We start from the raw sequence: 21192 nt of genomic DNA on the forward strand, positions 1-21192 counted from the left end.
CTCATGAAATGCGCACTGGATCGCGCATGTATCGCGTAAATAAGGCTCGAATTTCTTACGTGATTCATGCGTTTACGCGACTTTTAGGCAGTGTGACAGGTCCTCAAAGGCCAGGTTTTTGAGCAGCTCAAAACTCGGCTTCGCGTAAAAGTTTAGGCAGTATTGCGCTGTTTTATGTAATTTTTGCGTAGTTTGCGTTGTTCTTACGCGAAAAACGCGTGAAATATGCGTTGAATATCAGTGATCGTTTGTGAAAATGTTGCCGCTATCACGTTCATGTGCGAATCATGCGCGATTCATACGCAATTCATTGTGATAAAGCGCAGAGTATGCATGATTTTCCGTGGACCTCAGTCGTCGCGCACAACCACGAATTCGCCCTATTTGGGGCCTTTGCATGCCTATGCGCTGAAAGTGCGTGGTTTAGTGATTTTTTAGTGATATTTCCGTAGTCCCTGCACAATTCATCGGTGATTTTCATCGCGTAAATCAGCGAAAATTCTCAACGGACAAGCACACACAACCAAATTTCTTGCATGATTTATGCAAACTTACGCGACTTTTGGGCAGTGTGACCAGGCCTTGAGGGTCGGGACTTGGCCGGGGATTTCTATGCAAATATGCGCGGCTTGTCGCAAATATTGCCCAGACTGTCAGGGAATTGGCCGGGGATTTCAACTTCAATTTTGCCCGACCTGCCGGGGACTTAGCGGGGGATTTCCGTGAAAATTTTGCCCGACCTGTCGAAGACTTGGCCGGGACTTGGCCGGGTGGTGTAACATCCCAAAATTGCAAGTGGGATGCAAGTCCCGGCCATCCCCGGGTACCCAGGGGCCGGGACTACAATTGACAAGTGCATAAGTTCACTATTTATTTTGCTGAAATTTCGCAAGGTTGTCGATTGCCTTAGCCGAGAGTACATTAAAAATACAATTAATCCCATGTATGTACATTGTATTGGATTATTCACTAGATCAGTAAAATGACATTGACAGGAATCAATATCCATTCAAGAACACATCCTATTCAGAGGCCACATCTACATGTATGTTGTACGCAGCAGGAGGTCTTCTTGTATACACATACATGTAGGTCACAATGCCATATCTTTGTCCATTTGACATATTGAACATGTCCACGCAATGTTAGAAATATTTCAAATTCATGTTTCCTACTACAGTTTTATTACTCTCACTACACTAGATTAGACGTTAGCTCAACACTCATGAGATTTACAATGTATATTCTTCATTCGAAACATACATGTAGACCCTAGCCTAAGTTCTTTTTATTCCAATTCTATCAAGGTACCGTATAGAGTAGACTCTACTGTCTACAGATAAATGCGGCACGACACAGCTCAGCTGCCATTATGCATTGTTGTGGGTTTGTTACTTGACCGAAAGATCGGTCTGTATCTGGTCGTCGGGTATATGTTCCGCGGAGACTGCGTCTGTCTAAGGAGGAGAGCGATAACGTCAAAAAAATAAAAGGCTCCTCCGGACAGACGGATCTTTCTGTCTAGGACTCTAGTCTCTAGTTTGTTACTACATACACAGCCATTCTCAATTCAATCAGACTTCCCGAGTGAATGTCAAGTTAGGACTCTCCAAAAAACTTCTAATTTTGTATTTAAAACTCACACTCACAGCATTTTAAGAAGTTACAACCAATACAGGTAAATAAAGAGTCAACTCACCAGAACACCATACAGTATGAGCACAAATGAATCATAAGTAAATTAGACTAACACGACTAGGCATTTCACTTGTCACAAGTACAGAATTCGAGCCATAGAAACTTGTTTCTAGTTATGGCGGGAGGATACATGTTTGAAAATACGGCATCCTCGCAGCAGCAGCAGAGCGCTTCGGCTTGCACGCAAACACAACCTGGCTGGCCGTGTGTCCCCGTGTGCGCGGATCGTCGTGGCTTGGCTGATTGTGAATGCATGTGACATGCACCGCACGAGAGCACTGAATACGATATGAGAGATGGGCTGCCCGAATCACTCTGCACAACATTACTGCACTGTACTTGTACGACAGTCTATGTTTACGGTAACAGGGTCGCGGCGAAAGATTCAAGAGAAACGATTAGTATTGTTTGTGATTTTCTAAACTATCCCCCGAAAGACACATTATACCATGTATATTGCATGATTTCGAATTAAACAACAAATAGAAAGCCGTTATTCATGACGCTACAGAACGATCGTAAGCATGCAATTTAACAGATAAATGCTAACTTACCAGCCTACATTCCAGTTTCGTCTCCGGCGTTCCCGCGACGAAAATAGCTTGAACTGCGATGTCCCGGATGTTTGCAATAGTGCCATCATCAGTAGTGTAAAAGCAAAGCCATCGCGAGTGCACAGTGGTAAGTACACTGACTTGGCGCACTTGTATTCACGCGAAAACTTACAGCTGAAAACTAGTCGTTCAGGCGTATATTACCAATTTTAAAGGCTATTATACTGCATACCAGATACACAAATGCTCAAATTTCCCATTTCAAGATAGAAAAAATTAATTATTTTCGTCTTCAATATATTTTTTCTTTTATAAGAATAGTTTAAGATAAAAAACAAATAAATTTGAAATATCATGTTGCCAGGAATAGTCTAGTCTTGTATCCGCGGCAAATTCTGTCTCTCGCTCTGTGTCATAAACTGACGTGAAATAATTTAGATAAACAGCGAACTGCCGAATGACGTACAGTGCTGAAGTGTGAGCATAAATATACTGTAACTGTGTGTTGGATTAGCCTACTAGTATGGGCCTGATTGATGGCTTAATCCTACGTTAGATAAAAAAACATGAATTTCCACCGTTTTACAGAAAAAAAAATTCTAAAGAAGTATCCATTTTGTGGAATCTACCTGTGATGAAGAACTTCGAGAAACCAGACCTGTGATGTGGAGATATTTCATCCTGCCTTGATAATTTTTCGTCATGCTCATGGCATTTTCAGACACGAGCTAAATATTATCCGTTTCGCCAGTTTTCTCTTGAATTGTCATTCTGTATTGGTTGTTTGTGTTTGGGGAAAACAACAACCAACAGCGCATTTTTGGTTGCTTAGTGTTTATTAGCTTCAAATCAATATTTTGCAAAATAAGAATGTGATCAAATTATGAAGTTTAATTCCTTAATTGATTCGTATCATAAAGATCAAAGCTTGTGCTTCAAATTTCCGTTCTTTGTTTCCTTTTGTTTGTTTTTTTCATTTACTTTTATAAGCTGGAAGCTCACTAATTTCATCATCCTTGGCTTGAAAAATTAAGAGTCGCTGTTTGAAGCGTTGGATTCAGTGATGACACCAATGATAAAAATATTTGCTCCTGCGACGACGTGTTGCTCCCGTCTGATTTTCTCCGAGGACTTCGGGTTAGGCCCATAGGGTTAGGGTTGGGGGTTTTAGGTTTTTAGTTTGATGCGAGGATTAGGATTAAGGGTTATATGTTTGTGGGTAGAATTTATGTTTGGTTTAGCGTGCAGATATTGCATAGGAGCAATTGTCATGGAACCGGATTCAGTTGCGACGGCCAAAACTGCTACTGCTACAGTGGCGAATCCAGAGGGGGGAGTAATTGTCATGGAACCGGATTCAGTTTATGTGAAAACAAAAGAAATGAAAAGGAAAAAAATTGGGGGTGTGTGCGCCCGCCTTTAATTTTGTAAAGGCGCCTCCCCTTTGCACGGAATTCTGGATCCGCCCCTATACATTCTCTCGCATTTTATATATACGACGTGTACAGCTATAGGCCTTAAAACAGGTAACTTTGGAGCCACTCCAGTGACAATACAGAAGAAAAAAAGCTACGATGTTAATAAAAACATCAAGATCTATAGAAATGATGCTGAAATCAGCATAATAAAAAAAATGAGAATACAAAAGCTGTGCTCAACCGTGTGGTCATCTTAACGGGCCTCCGCTTTTTCAACCAATCTGAATCACTATCCAGAGAGTAAAATTTTTGATCCAAAATGTAATTTAGAATTTATCAAGTGAAGCTCTTTGAACCAAGGACTAGGTGATGATTTTTTAAAAATCCAATATACAAATATAGAGCATTGTTTAATTGGTGATAAGGAGAGAGACATCACGTGACCTTGCGCGGTCTTTTACTTTTCACCATGCATATACGATATCACAGAGACTCCAACTCTCCCGTTTTCCACGGGAGATCTCCCGCCGAAAACCCAGTTTTGATTCCTCCCGCCCTGGCTCTGTGTCTCCCGGTGGAGAGGATTTCTTACTTATTGCTATTGTATGTTGAAAAAATAAGCCTTAGATAGCACCAGAGAACATCTAGAACCCTATAGGAACTTCGCGCTTCGCACACAATCATCTCGGAGTCTCCCGTTTGCTAGGGGTTTCGGGCAGGAGAATCTCCAGATCAGAAGGTGCTTGGGGTTGGAGTCTCTGATATCATCATAGTATAGGCCTGACTATATATACTATAAAATGTAATAGGTAGTTAATACCTATCAGGTACTTATTAAACGACCACTCGTCTGCGCTCAGCTGCATTGCCTGTGTAGGCCTATAATGCAATAAAGTGTGCGATCATTAGCTTGGGGATAGCTGGATAGCGCCAAATCGTGTCAATGTTAAATAAATAATGTACATTACTTGGTGATGGGCGTATTTTGTTAGTAAAAGTATTCACCTTACTCCCGTAACTTGAACAATCCAAACACAGTGTCGGCTTCCCCTCAGCTGTTTCAGACTGTTCCAAAGAATATTATATTGGTGTCTTACTATAGCCTGGGCCCCTATACTAACCCGTGTACAAGGGCATTAGAACCTTATATACATGTATTTATTTACATGCAGTGAAAGCTAAACCGAACATATTAAAAGGGTAAAATTAAACACAAAATAATTGTAGTGAATGCAAATTTGATGAAAACGTGGGTTAGTGTGGCTGATGATGGGGACTTTCCATCTCAAATTTAGTAGCCATGCTCTCCTCTAAGAACTTCAGAATGATAACAACAGATGATGTTGTCGGCGTGGACGTTAACACCTGCAATATTTATCGTATGAGGTCTCATGAGCACGGACAGATGATGACGATGATAGTAATGATAATGATAATGATAAAGATAATAATATAGTAATAATAATAATAATAATAATAGTAATAATGATAATAATGATAATAGTAATAATAATAATGATACTACTACTACTACTACTAATAATAATAATAATTATGATAATAATAATGATATAATAAATGTAATAATAATAACTATATCACCACCATCAAAGTGAACCATGCAGTTTTACAATGACATGAGTAAATTTGATGCAATTTTCTACGTCTGGCTATTTTTAAGCACGCGTCCAACTATACAGAAATAGTTTCAACAGGTTTAAGACCTATTTTTTTAATACGTGCATGTAATAACCCCTTGCAGGTGTTGCATGGCAGTTCAGCGTTGACCCCCCTTCCCCCTTACCATGACTGGTGAGTTTCATTTCCGGTTGGATTGATATGTATTGTTCCTTGGAATCTGAAGGGTAGATTATATTCTGTGAGTCAGATACTAAATTTGGTTTAATATGAATATCTAGCTCAGTCTCAATGAAGGGATGGGTGCGAGATGAGAGCTAAAATAGGGATTAAAGCGAGAATATTGTTCAGCACTCTTTCACCGCGGTCCAGAAAGTAACATTCTAGAAAATGCAACTTGTTTTTTTTTTCTAGTCTTTTTTTTTTTGTGTGTTACATGTATTTGCCGTTGAAAGTCGTGGTAAACGTTCAAAAATACATTGTACCAGTAATTATTCACCTAAGAAAAACACACGCACACACACACACACACACACACACACACACACACACACACACACACACACACACACACACACACACACACATACACACCCACACATGCACACATATGATAATGATAAATAGAGAAGCTTAGCTTATATCAGTAGAACAATAGGCCTAGTCTAATCAGGGGCGGATCCAGGGAGGACCGCAACCGGCGCACGCCCCCCCCCCCTTATTTTTTGTTGAAACAAAATAAATAAAAAGAAAAAAATGGGGGTAGGGGTGCGTGCGCCCCCCCCCCCTTTAATTTTGTAAACGCGCCCCCTCTTTACGCCCGTACGGAATTCCTGGATCCGCCCCTGCTAATTGCTGTAGGAGAAGAGATCTCTAACTTTTCGGATTGGGAGTAATATACATCACTAATCAGCTTAGATTATCATCGTGTTCTGACCTAAAATCTTTATACGATTGTACGATTGTGAGTTGTGACAAGTTCCCTTTCTTTTAATTTCGCATTCACTCTTTCTTTCTTTCTTTCTCCCAGCTGTGGGTCGGTCAGTGATCGATAGGAACATCGTTTCAATCTTTTCTGTGAATTCTTCAGTCAAACCGATCACCGATTGATATCGTCTCCGTCAGCAGTAAGTAGTCCACCCTATCATCTGTGAGTCAGTTCAATGAGATTGGACAAGGTATTAATCGCGTCAAGATGATAAAGGCAATATTAGTCTTCAACAACCATGGGAAGCCCAGACTTGTCAAGTTCTATACACATTATGTAAGTTCTTTATGTATTTACATAGCACCAAGTTACCGTAATAATAAAGACATATTTGAACGGTTTATTGGACTGATGTGTGATGTGCCGTGGCGTTTAAAAGTGCGCGTTTGTGTGGTCCCACATATAAGGATTTACGCGAGCGATTCACTGTACAGCCGATTTGGATTGATGGTTATACTTATAGACTTCTAACTTGTGCTAGTCCATACCGTATCTATTTAGTATTTTGTAATATATGGCTCGGCCTATCCCCTATTGCCTTACACTAGGTGTGCACTACCCGGCCCGGCGAGATCCATGGATGAGAGACGAGTGGTGTTTGTACGCATTTATCTCTAATGAGTCGGATCAGTTTAGTCAATAAGGGGCAGATCAGTTGAATATTATTAGTTAAGTGAAAGGCGAGAACATCAGGATTTTTAAGAACCGCATACCGTACACAAGTGCATAGCCATAGAATGTAGGCTTAACTTTACTATTAACGTTGTTACTAGTTTAGGGTTAAAATCGAGCTACGTACTAAGCTAGTCTAGTCTTGCAAGAGTGGTTTCCGATTTGTAAGTGGGCCAATCACATGATCACGCAGGCGGCGTCAAGCAATAAAGTTTTACAGCTCCAGTGTAACGTTAGACATTCATTGCATCTGTGGAGGCCGGAGAAATAGGAATTGTGCATGCTATGCTATTGCTGTGCATTTATCATTGCTTGTCTGGACATCACTGAGTAAACCACTTAATATGTAATTTAGATTTAGCTGGGCTGTCGTGTCTGACCTCGATTTTCATCAATCCAGACATGTTCACACATACAGCAGTGAAGACAAAAAGAAAAATTCATTTCACAAATGAAATTCCTACAATTTGTAGTACAAACACTAGCCCCGGCACCAAGGCTTGACCTCCCATGCCAAGATTCAACCGTGCGCTAAAGCTTCTAGTTCTACATGTAGCAAGCGGTTGTATGTAGGTATTTTGCACGGCGTTTTATTGGAATCATGGGTAGCTTGTTCTGTAGGTCTATAAAACTTGCTCAATATACCTGTCCTGGCCTGGATTATGAGTTTATGTACAAAATGTACGTAATTTATTCCTGTACCAGAATAAGGGGCTAAGTAATTAATTTTTTTTATGCTGTATCCATGCCCCTGTAGATATCTCAAATTCTACTGAACCAAACTGCGACAAAATCTCAGGATGTAGAGGTCTACTTGTTACATTACAAGTAGATTTTTTTCCAATCACTCATGTAAATTTAAATAAAATTAGTCATCAACATCGGGAAGCATCGATATCATTGTTGACATGCATGTCGCCGCTCCAAACAACTCGCTCTTTGCAAGCAATCGCAGTGTACGCTGCCTCTGTTCTGAAACAATCTGAAATTGAAGTTGGCGGTCCAAAATGCAATGACCCTTTCAAGTACATGGAAGCAAAATATCAATGTACAAAATGATTTATGGCAAGTTGAATGAAGTCGGATGAAAAAATGTACTGTAGTATGCTACCTACTTACATGTACTTGTAGTTACCACTGCACTGGGTCAGCAGCTACAGGTTTTGTACATGTACATGTACAAAAACATTGCTTCTCCCATATCCCAGCCAAATCTCTTATCCAGGACAGGCATGGGTCCCAACATTGCTGGATTACAGAGGTCGCACCGCACTGTATTTAAGAGACAGCCATATTTGCATTGCCCAAACAATTGCAAATCATTTGACTGAATAAATTGATATTTTATGTTTTGATATATCGTAGTACATGTATGTGATTTAACCATTTCACTGAAGACAATGGGATTAATGAAATGGAAGAGCATTGTCAAGCAGATGCACAGCAAAACACTCACATACATATTCTCTACCACTGCACCATGATTGTTAGCCCACAAGGGCATAGTGTACAGTACCAAACCAGAACCATAGCCAAATTCTGTAGAGGGGCCACAAAGAATCTATCATGGATTGCTTCAAAACTGCTGTTTTTATGCTAAGGAGAGCCTTGGTACATACTCTCATCCTTTTTATGCCATTTTAGAAATTCTCCTCTTTTTTTTTTCCACTAGGGTATAGTATCCCATCTACCAAGCATAAGTCAAAGCTACAACTGTACTTGGGCTTACTGTACCTACAATTGTACATACAATGTAGATTGTCTATTTGCATATCCATAGATATACCAATTACTATTGTTAAACTACGCAGAAGGTAACAAACAGTAATTGTCTCATCTTAGCTTTTCTCGAAGATGAACGTTACAGTAGAGGGTGTACTTTCTTTTCCAAGTGGACAATTTCAAGAAATTTTGTTTTCTCTTGGTAATTTTTTTAAAACCAAAATAAGTGTTTCTTCACAAGAAATGCCTTTATAATGTGACAAAAACTTGACATTTGATTTAAAGTCAATTTGTTGTCATATTACCTGACATTTAAGATGCCATTTATTGATTTTTATCCCCCTTTTTGTGAAGTCATTAAGTGTAGACCTGCAACTTTGATGTGTAATCACAAAATGACCATTTGATAAGCAGAATCACTGACAAATGCTGCTTCAAGGGGATGTAGTGTACATATTATATTTACAGGTCCTTTGAATATACTGTATGGGGAATACTATGTAAGTCATATTATGAACAGTACAGTCAAATGGCCCTATATCTTTAAATATTTGTGAGATTTCTCTCAAATTTTACTGATCTGCTACTGGTCAGTATTTCATTGCTACAGTGCATTACATTTCCCCCCTTTTTTTGATGTATTTTGCTTCTCAGGAGGATTTTCTTTCCTTCATTGTGTAGCCTTCTCTCCATCAAAGAAGTGAACTGTTTGTCTTAGCATCATCCCTAGTTCTGTATGATAGGTGAATTGAAATACTATGGTCAAGCTTAAGTATGGACAATTCACCCCCCCCCCCCCCCAGAAAAAAAAAAAAAAAAAAAAAAAAAGAGATGAAAATATAGATTAAGACACAAATTCAATGAAGACCAAAATTCAGCTGTCAGGAACCATTGATATACTTCTTAATTGGAACAAAATCCCTCTCACACACACATACACATATTTCTATAAGTAGCTGTCATAGCAAATGGCTTCATGTGTTATACACCAAATTTCTCACTCTGATATGCAGGATAACATTTCTTGTATACAATTTGTAGTATGGTTTAAAGTTGCTACTTGTTCCTGGACACACGTATCCCAATATTTTTTTTTTCGCACTGCTTCTTAACTGGGGCAAATTGTCTTGAGAGAAGGAATATACATGTACACTGCAAAGCTGTCAACTACTGTAAAAGTGGACATTTTTGTGGTGTTGAAATTTTCGCGCATTTCGCGCAACCAGAAACTAGCGCGAAAATAAAAGCACGCAAATATTTTTGCTTGCCATATGTTCCAGTAGATGATGTCTTGATTCTGCGAAATTAAAAACATGTGAAACTCATCTTACCAGGCCGAGCGTGAAAAATTAGTCACATGAAAGTATCCACTTTTACAGTAATAGGCCACATTATGTACGTGTATGTCATTATGATGTTATTGTATAATTTTTCTTCATCAAGAAGATTTTTGTTTAGTAAAAAATAATGTTTTTCTGTAATATGATTTAGAATGCATAGTTTGCACAGTTCCCCATGCCTTAAAGCAAAATATGGTGTTTGCTTTCAAAACATGTTTTTTTTTACTACCTACTGCAGAGGTTGGACACCCTGACTATATGTAACCCGTGTGTTCCTTTCCTACATGTGTGTATGTCTGTTGTATTCTTCAATCCCCAAACAGAATGAAGATGAGCAGCAGCAGATAATTAGGGAAACCTTCCACCTGGTGTCCAAGCGAGACGACAATGTGTGCAATTTTCTCGAAGGTGGCATGTAAGTTAAAGTCATATTGATCAAGGCAATGTTTTATGTTGTTTGTTTCTTGCAAGTTGATTGTTCATTGGCCAGATAGCATGATCACAAAGATCAATACTTTTTCTACGATTAGCTGATAAGCTAATCATGTATTATACAAACAACAAGCTTGAAACTCATCCATAGAGCTTCACAACATCACTCTCATATCTGATACACAGATAGACAGACTGTGTATCAATCTGTACACATGCTTGTTCTATTGTTCAAGGAAAACAGTGCAGAAAGTGTTAGATTTCTACAGACTTTGTATATTTGCAAGGCTGTAATAGCATGTGATGTAACCTCTACTTACCACTAATGGATTTTCAGTAAAGACCCAAATTATAATGGTCATTAATGGGGGACTTTCCCAAACATACTTGTACGTTGATTTAGCCAATACAGAAGATTTGTGAAACGCTCGGTAAAGATATAAGGAAAATTTCACAATGCACTTAAGAGATGTGATTTCTATTGTTTAAAAGTTTTGATTCATTTCATGTGCCACCCTCTCCAGATGGAAGTACAGGGAACTGTTCAATGCTTTAAACTTCATAACTTTTTTAGTAGAGCAGCCAATTCTTAAAGGTTTACTGAATTGTATCACTAATCTTTCTGAGTCAATGTATATGTTTGGGGAAATTCCCACTTTTAATCTTACTGAGATTCCTGTGATGGGATAGCACACCCTCAGGTACAATGTACTGTAAATGCCAAATATTTCACGAGGTTTTTATTTTTGTGAATTTCACGAGTCGGGTGCTATTCGTGAATTTAAAAACACACAAAAATATCAACTCTTATCTCGGCATGAATGTGACATGCATACATTTCTCCATTCAGTACTGTGCTCCACAATCGCAAATTTAAACACTTGCAAAATTGTCAGGAAGTCCCAATCTGTGAAAAAGTAGACTCGCTAAATATATGGCATATACAGTATAAAACTGTTACCCAAGTACCTTGTACATTTATATTATATGTACTCCTGCCAAATTTTGAAAAGTCTGAGTTACAACTTCATATGAGAAGAACTAGAATGTATTGCATCAAGTCTCAAATGTACATCTTTAATTTTGCTTTGTTGTAGGATCGTAGGCAATGAAGATTTCAAGCTGGTCTACAGGCATTATGCCACACTCTACTTTGTTTTCTGCGTCGACTCATCAGAAAGCGAACTTGGCATCCTAGATTTAATACAAGTGAGTACTAGTTTTGCTTACACAATCTGGCTTTCCTTGTGTATGCCAGTTTCTAAACTATTAGTGTCTGGGCAGATTTAGGAGCTTTATTTGATTCAGAGCACTGTTTTCTACAATAGTGTCCAGTGCAAATTATGTGTTCATCTCTTCTCTCTCTCTCTCTCTCTCTCTCTGCGCTGAGTTTCAAAGTTTAAAAGAGAATGTAGCATGTGTTCTGTATGAGTATTCACTACCATTTGAGCAATAATGGCCTCTGTGTGAAACATCAGTTTCTGAAGCATATAACTCCGAAATCACATTTTCTAGTATTTTGTTTGAATGTTGCCAAGAGATATCTTGATCCAGAATGTTGTCACTGTTGTATCACATGAAGTATGACTTTGTACAGGTTGATTCATACGTGAGACCTACAAACGTATGCTGTGATATGTATTCAAAGGGAAATTACTTACTGCTCAAGATCATCGTGAGATACCGTGTAAATCCATGATTCTGTGCCCTACATTGTCTGTTCATCAAATTACCTTTTTTTCTTTTTTTTTTTTTTTTTCTTTTTAAGGAAATTTATTGGTATGGGATGGGATGAGTAATCAAGTTATCATAATGATAGATGTAATTCCATCCTACAATAGCACAATTAAAGAGATTTTGCCAGTTCTCAAATCGCTATTCGTATACGATTACTCATGACTAGACGGAAGCATACTTTTTTTTTTTTTTAATGTCCGTTTGATGAGGCAGTCATGTTCAACAGTACTTGGCTTTTATTCAAGGTGATATCATGTCCTCCAGACAAGCTGATTAATTGATACAACTTTCAAGTAGGCCATTCAGTCTCTGAGCCTAGCTGTTTGTAGTCAGATGGTAAAAAGATATATTTAAAGATATGCTGTCATACAGTCTTTGATTCTTGAGATGCTGGTCAATAGTGATTGAAACATATACATAGTGTTTCAGGAGTAAACTACATATTCTTGGATAAGGCTTTCATTCTATATGCTTGCTCTCTCTTGATTATGATATTGATATTCCATGTGCAGCGTGTAACAGATTTGTAGAGTTGTGAAAAACATGAAGGAATATAATGTAGTTTTGTAACAAACTTTAATACTTCTCCCCTTGAGCAGTTGGATAACAATTATTAAGATTGCAATTTCTGTCCTTTAGGAATCCACTTATGGTATTTCTTCATTGTTCTTTTTTTCAATTCAGTATTCTTAAATGTGTCACTCTTCTTTTTTTCTTTTTGTCATGCAGGTGTTTGTAGAGACATTAGACAAGTGTTTTGAAAATGTGTGCGAGCTTGACTTAATATTTCATGTTGATAAGGTGAGTTCATGTGATAGTTTTTGTTTTTGCAAATGTTTAATACTCCTTGAAGACATTTACTGAGATATACATGTCTTAGGTTCATGTGTATTTGCTTAATTGCAAACCATCAACTTTGAAATATGTATACTTTAAAGAGATTGAGAACAAAGACATTGGTATGCAATATATATCACATTGTTTTATTTTTGTGAAGTTTGCAAGCTGACTGATTTATATGTGAAATTTACAACTGGTGTAAATATTTCCCCCATGACAGAAATGCAGTGTTTATCATTTCCAATGTGGAAAACTTAACTTTTTAACAGAGATGCTGAGCACTCATTTCATCACTATGGTTCTTGATCCCAAATTCAACTACCAGCACTTGTAAATTTGTGTCACAAGTCCTGCTTTGCAAAATATTATGCTTGTAAATATATCATGATAATGCAGTTAGTCAGATGTAGGGACAAAATAAAAGCTCCTTCAAAGTGTGTTGTCAGCTGGCTTGTACTGCTTCCTTTTTCCATCAATGGTGCAGTGTGCAAATGTTCTAGACCAGAGCCCCATTTTATCAAAAGATATAATCGATTGTAAGTTCCCTTACCACACAGGCTGCCATAGACTTATGAATGAAATCAACTATATAATCAATTATAACTCTTCGTAAAACAGGGCCCTGGCTGAGGTGTTTCTAACTTGGTGTTCAAGAGTGTTATCAAATTTTCATGATTTTGTAAGTGTATAATTCTAGTTACAGAAAAATGTGACAATTGTTGTGTATACTCATGAATTATACTTTAAGAAAGATATGACTGGCAAAGTTCATCAGATTTGAGACACAAAAATTGTTTTAGATGATGAAATGAAAATGATTATGCACAAGATGTCAAAAACCTCCCCTCCTCTCCCCCCCCCCAAAAAAAAGTGAACATTCACTTGAGTTACTGAAGGTCATCTGTAATGCTTCTGACCTCCAACCTCTGACCTCTGATACACAGGTGCATCACATCCTGGCTGAGTTGGTCATGGGTGGAATGGTCCTGGAGACGAACATGACAGAAATCCTGACAAGGATAGAAGAGCAGAGCAAACTGGAAAAGCAAGAGGTAAGACCAGGATCATTATGGCAACCGGATATGACTCTTTGTAGGGGTTTGCATCAACTTTTGTTTTTGTTTGCGTGTTTGTTGGTGTGTGTGTGTGTGTGTGTGTGTGTGTGTGTGTGTGTGAGTATGTGTGTGTGTGTCTGTGTATGTATTTTTTTTTTGGGGGGGGGGGTGGGGGTGGGTGTTTGTTTGTAAGGCTAAATATAGGACGTAAAAAGTATTCCCGTTGGGCTGTGTTATGGCACACACACACATTCTTAATCCAATCACAAAGAGATGGGTAAAGAGGGAGACTGAGGATTAAGCATCTTAAACAATGGCCTATTAAAAGTACCATTGCAGGTATTGAAGCTATGACCTTCACATTGAAACTACATTGTTCAGACCATGGACCACTCTTCCACATATTCTGGTTGGGAAGTATTTGTATCAGGGGCCTTGTACAAATATTTTTCTCATGAAAGTGTAATCTTCTGATGCCACTCACCAACATCATGGGGAAATATAGCATCCATGTCAAAAGGAGGATTTCCCATTTACTTTGCATGTAATGTCCCATACGTAGGCAAACTTTAATTAAGGATTTATGAAATTTCAAAATTTAATTTTGCTGATCTGGAGTTAAAATGAATAAGTTAGAACTTCCTAAAGTATGATTGGTCAATGTTAGAAATCTTCAGAAAAAACTTTAAAAAACATACTCAAATCCTTACGTATGGGACACGTCGTTCTGGGAAAATGCATAATTTGCATAATTAATCTGCTGACCTTCTCTTACCAATTGGAAATTATACTAGCTCATACAGGGGTCATGTCCATAAAGGAACTAGGTCAAGAACAAATTCAGCTGATTTTAGATGAATATTTTTCATTTGTCCCATACGTAAGGTTTGTTTTTGATTTATGCAAATTAAGGCAGTTTCTCTTGCATAAATTTGCATAATTCAATATTTTCTATGCTGGAAATATACAATTTAATTCTTTGGCTACAACATGATATCAATAATTTTTAGATTAAATCAAGATGAATTTTGAGCACCTGAGGGGACATTATCTTGGACTTGCCCATATATGTGTAAAGCAAGAGGGATGAGTAGATGCTACCTTCTGTTACCTACGTTTTATACTCTCAATTTCAATGAGAAGTACAAGAGAAGAAGTGCTAAGTATACAAATATACTTGGCCTTGAGAGTTTCTTGTTAAAACTATGGGCAGAGGTGACTCTAGAAGAACTATTCACTGAGGGGCGCAGCCCCAAAGTGAATAGTTCTTTTGGAGGCGCCGAGGCCTATAGTTTTAACAAGAAACTCGAAATCAGGCAAAGTATATTTGTTTTATATTTTTGATCAAAAATTCCAAAAAAAAAAAAAAGGAAAATGAGGGAAATGCAAAGCCAGAAGTCGTAAACGTGGATGCGATGTTTTGAAGGGGTCGTACACTGACTATCAAGCATGCAGCTAGCTAGCAGCGTACGATGTAGAACTGCTTTGTGATGTAATGTTACATTTGACAAGCGCGACGCGATGCACGGTGCAAAGCAATTTGCGCAATGTCAAAATTGTTTTTATGACGTCACAATCGCTTTGTTAGGAATTGGTACGTTTTCGGAGTGACTGTACGAGCAGTGCTCATGGAAATTGATACATTTTCAGAGTGACAGTACGAGTAGTGCGCAATGTCAAAAGTGCTTTGTGGCGTCACAATTGTTTTGTTAGAAATTGTTACATTTCACAGACTGATGGTTCAAAGCTGCGCACAATTTCAGAATTGCTTTGTGACATCATTTTGCAAATAGTACTTTATGGACTGTCAACTTTCTAGAATAGCTGAAAATACCTGTAATCACGTGAAGCTCTTTCAACCAATCATCAGAGGATAAATTTTTGATCCAAAATATAATGAGTTATAAGTCTTGTGGTGATTGTTCGTGGTAGTGGAGGTGGTAGGAGTAGTGATAGTAGCAGTGGTAGTGGAAGTAGCATTAGTAGCAGCAGTAGTAAAAGTAATAGTACTAACAGTATTGCAGACAACAGTGGTAGAAGTACGATGACTAATATAGTACCTGTATAGATAATATTACTAGCAGCAGTATTAATAGTTTTTTTTTACGTCGATGTAGGGCAATTTGTCAATCAGTTGCAATTAGTAGTTTTGGTTTTATATTTGTTGTGGTATGTTTGTTGTCGTCATCATTTTCATCATCACTTACCTTTTCTTTTCCCATACATGCTGGTCTATCAGTGGCAACAGTATTAGTACAATGACTAATAGTACCAGTCATATCAGTAGCAGCAGTAGTAGTAAAAGTATGATTATTTGTAGTCCCAGTATAGATAATATTACTAGCAGCAGCATTTGTGGTTTTGGTTTTGGTTTTGTTTTGGTATCGTTGTTGCTGGTCATTGATGTCAGCGATGTCATCTTCATTATCTCTTCATTTCCCATACCGGCTGATCTATCAGTTGCAACAGTATTAGTACAATGACTAATAGTACCAGTCATATCAGTAACAGCAGTAGTAGTAAAAGCATTACTATTTGTAGTCCCAGTATAGATAATATTACTAGCAGCAGCAGTTGTGGTTTTGGTTTTGATTTCGTTTTGGTATCATTGTTGCTGGTCATCAATGTCATCAATGTCATGTTCATTATCTCTTCATTTCCCATACAGGCTGGTCTATCAGCGGCACCTGCTCGGGCAGCAGCAGCCGTGAAGAACATCAACCTGCCAAACATTCCCACACCCAACATCAGCTTGCCCAACCTGCCCTCCTTCAAGTGATGTCAGCCCTGTTACGTCCAAAGAAAAGTAGAAACTAAAAAAAGAAGATATATATAAATATGACTATACATATATACAGAAACATATATGATATGTAAGTACAGGCGTATGGAGGGAGCAGTGTCATTGTGATCGTGGTCCCTTTAAACAAGGATACATTTGTGGGAGTACCGGTAGATTAGGGGTGTTACTACCACTCCACCAGTGGCATCCTTTGTGTGAAGGGATTAGTCATTGGTCCCATGAAACACATGCTGCTATGTACATCTCCATACGTGCATACCAGATTAAAGGTTGCATTTGGGTAGGACTTCAATTGAAATGTTCGCTCCATGTTCAAGTTGACTGATTAATGTAAAGACAAGCAGAACAATCAGAAGAATTGGGCAAGAAATTTAGAGAATTTTACAGTGTCATGTATTTTCTGTGAGAGTGACATCAGTCACAGTCACATCATTGTATGCAAATAAGATGAGAGGGTGATGTCATAGCCTCACAAGTTTTAATTTCATTTTCCTTTCTGGCATGATCACAATAAGAAGAAATTAAAGGGGGGGTAGTTGCTGGATTTTCAACCGCAAAAAAAAAAAAAAAAAAAAAAAAAGAATATATATATATATATATATATATATATAATAATTGTTTCTCTTTCTTTCCTTTACAAACCAGTAGGAGAATTGAAGACATTCATCGCCTAATCTAATTTGCACAAATGAGCATGATGAATATCACACTTTCCTACATTTCAGTTGACTTAAATTATGAAACTGTTACTTTTCTGTGTGTTAGATCCCACTCTCCCTTTAAAAGTCAACTACAACACAAAATGAAGTTTCCCTTTAAGGTAGCTATGTGCCATAGTGTGGCTAGAACACATTCCTCTATGTTACAGCAGGGATCAATTGTTGAAAATCACAATGAATGTTTTTACTCTGAAAAGCTTCTCCACTCTTTCTAACAACTCACCACATCTTTGTAAGTATTATTTCAGAACCGCCAATCCAGTGTCATGCTGGTTCAGTATGCACCCGCTTTAGGTGTACTGGTATGCATGTTCATCACGTGTAGTTCTGAGCCACTGTCATTATTCCAAGGGGGTGTTGTCAGAATGATTTTAGTAGGCCTCAGATAAGACCTTGGCAGGGAGGTACCTGCAGCGGGAGAATCCCATGCCTCTGGTGGAACCTCCAGGCAGAACCAGACATCGCTTCGGGCGTTGAATTGGGATATTGCTGCACTAATATCATCGCAAATACTTGAATTTTTCTGACAGGTTTGAGGCAACACTAATTCATGAAGCCCCATGGAAGATTTAATTTGTTTATATCGAAGGTATCGAACAATCCCCCCCCCCCCCCCGACAAGTGAGTTTATCACTTCATGAATACAAATATTACCTGTGATGTTTAGTCCTCAGAATTTTGTCTGCTGTGTCATCACATATGATGCTGAAATCCTGCTTTCCCGCAGACACCAAGTTTTGTGCTCCTAAAGACCCAGAAACAGGAATTCATGTTATTTCATCATGAGTTGATTTCTGTTATGGATTGATTTTGTAAATTCCCACCTATTCTAGAATGGGGCGTACTAGCAAAACAGTAATGAAATCACACAAACTAGTGACCGAGCATTTGTTGCACCATTGAGAATATTAACTTAGTTGTAGACATGTAGGACAATAACATATTTTGTGTGTTCCTAAAATGTTATGACAAACTGATGCGTGGGTGCCTATTGTACTCACATACATCATTATACAAAACCTGTGCTTAAAAAGAGTAAAAGAAAACATGAAAAGCAATAGTAGGTAAAGATACACTGTAATTGCTTCACAGGCAGAAGGTCTTAAAGATAAGAATGGTTGCCTGTTTATGGCGAAGGAAAGTTGCTTGAGTTTGAGTTTTCCGAAAGCAAGAAAGACCAACACACTGGAAAGGATCAAAAATTAATTTATCAAGCTAGTAAATTCACTCCAAAATGTAGATTCTGTTTTTTCTATGTTCAGAGAATATCAAAATTGAGCTGTCATCTCATCCATATCACTTGTATTATTTATTCATAGGCCCAGATAGCCCAACCAGATGCCGTGGGAAGCACGGTTGCGACACTTGTGTACAGTGACAGGGCTGTGTATAAGTTAAGGCCCAGAAAGGAAGAAGAATGCTATGTATCATACTCATCTTATTAGGTAATATTTGCTCAATTGGGGCGGGCAAAATTATCAGCCAGATTTCATGTTGTGGGCCATGGATGACTGTATTCCGAAGAATATCATTTGTTGCGCTGGCAGCAAAATTTAGACACGATACGACACAAAATGCACTGGCTACACAATGTTCGGAATCGCTCCTGTGCAAATTCTATGAGATGTGTTGTACGAGCCTCCGTGTCGCGCTACACATAGTACAAGGATAATTTCTATGCTTTTGCTCTAAAGTGTACCAGAAGCTTTATTGTGAATGCATCTGTCATTAGAAGCATTGGCGGTGTTAGAACTCACCCTTTTAAGGGTATGTAAATTCTTCTGCTCCAAATAGTAAAGATGTGTTCTTTCTGATAAAATAATGCACTGCATGGCGTACTATCTTTGCAGGCTTTGCAGATCTGGTTCATTGGGAAACAAAAGCCTTTGCTGCATCGGGTAGTGTTGCGTGCGGTGTTGCGTTGGCTCAGTGCAGTTATGCAGATTAGTAATAAAAAGAATCAATATCTGAGGCAGATAATGTATCATGGATTTATTTAGTAAGGGTCATGTACGTTTAAACTGCAAATGCTTCCATTTTTGCACCAAAGTACAGGAAGGTATTGCTCCCTTTCTGGTGCATAATACAAGAAATTTTGTGGATTCAGTGAATTTCTTCTGCTTGGCCTTGTTGCTAAGTTTTGACACAGTAATCAGCACCTTTAATGAATTGATTGGTGTTGGTTCGACTGTTCCTACAAGCTTCTGTTTACTATAAATGTTACTGTAAGTTTCCAAGAATGTACTTACTAGTATTTGCGTAAGATCAATAATGATCGTCTTTGTGGAACAAATTTCACACCTGGCAAGAGTTCGTGCTAGGAGAGATTGAAGGGATTACAGGGACTGATCTCATGCAATTTATCATTCCATGACTTTAATAGAGATGAGATGTGTGTGTGAGAATGTTTGAAATCTACGTACAAGCAAAGATCTGCCCTAGAACTTTTTGTTTTGCAAAGATTGACATCCAGGGTTTGAGAAAGCCAAATTTTGAGCATGAGAAATTCACACCCAGGCAGAAAGTTGAAGATTTTAAGCTCAGTCAGCCTATAGCCAAAATAGACATCACTCCACATACTCTTCACAGTGATTAAGAAATTTGCATCTTTTTGAAGAAATTTACATTCTGAGAATGCAGCGAAACAAAAATCAGCAAATCACATGAAAGTTGTGGAAATGTCAATTCTCTGGATGTTAGGAGTTTGTATGATATGCTGTGTAATGGACATCAAAAAGGGACTATCTTGGTCACATGATTATAGTGTCATTTCCATGACACTCCTCTGGTATTTTTGTGAGAGGAATGTTGCTTGCAACAAGTTTTGTTGCAAGATGGTTTCTTTCTGAATTTTCTCATGAAACATCTAGGATTATTATTACATATCCTCCCGACAAAGTCAATGAATACCTTCTTCTTGACTTCACATAAAGGATAGGTAGGACTTTGGTGTGCTTTATTCTATAGGAATTCCTTGTAGGTAACATTGGGGTAGCATTTAACTTCTTCAAAAATATCGACAAATCATTTCTCTTTGAGGTAGATTCATCTGCCATAGAATCCTGCTTGTCCTTGACCAAAAAATGTCAGTGGTAACTTTTCCCCCATCCATTCTGGTTAGGAATGCATGCAAAAAAGACAGTAGATCATAGTTTCTTCTTTTGTCATAGCAGTAATCGCTTCTTAACTTTCAGGATTATAAAGTGCAATTTTGTATTACTAGCGTGGGAAATCAATATGTATATTTCTTTTCTTTCTTTCTTTGTTCCAATGAGCAATGCAGTTGCATAGACACTGAGCAGCTGCACCAATTGTGTGCATCCTATGTGAAACTAGATTGACTGCATAGGTGAATACTGTTTGCATAATCATGATGTTTTTAGGATGTTATAAGTTATAATTTCCACTGTCATTTACTGTAAGCCCTCTTCCCAGTATTTCGTAGCGAGAGTGTGAAAGAGACTGTATGTGTAAATAAATGTGTATATGCATAGACCCGAACAAGTATTTTAGGTCACCAGATGGTGAAAAACCACTTTTAGTTAATGCAGTTAGAAAAAAAAAGAAAGTGGTTAG

At 38.0% G+C, this 21192-nt stretch overlaps 2 protein-coding genes across 2 annotated transcripts in view; one reads left to right on the forward strand and one right to left on the reverse strand.

The window, feature by feature from the left end:
- LOC139711782 (CTD small phosphatase-like protein 2-B) overlaps nt 1-2272 on the reverse strand; it is a 63711-nt gene extending 61439 nt beyond the window's left edge. The window contains exon 1 of the mRNA XM_071623636.1: nt 2253-2272. The gene's annotated coding sequence lies outside the window, so the exon portion shown is untranslated. The remainder of the gene's footprint in view (nt 1-2252) is intronic.
- Nucleotides 2273-6433: 4161 nt separating this feature from the next.
- Nucleotides 6434-17423, forward strand: LOC139711781 (AP-3 complex subunit sigma-1-like). The gene is made up of 6 exons (XM_071623635.1): nt 6434-6572; nt 10354-10445; nt 11560-11671; nt 12929-13000; nt 13984-14091; nt 16763-17423. The coding sequence occupies exons 1-6, from the start codon at nt 6504-6506 to the stop codon at nt 16871-16873; spliced, it is 564 nt and encodes a 187-aa protein (XP_071479736.1). The 5' UTR covers nt 6434-6503; the 3' UTR covers nt 16874-17423.
- Nucleotides 17424-21192: the final 3769 nt, after the last annotated feature.

Source organism: Diadema antillarum, unplaced genomic scaffold (assembly GCF_040938485.1).
Source record: "Diadema antillarum isolate AM-2024a unplaced genomic scaffold, OU_Dant_1.0 seq00001702_RagTag, whole genome shotgun sequence".
NCBI lineage: Eukaryota > Metazoa > Echinodermata > Echinoidea > Diadematoida > Diadematidae > Diadema > Diadema antillarum.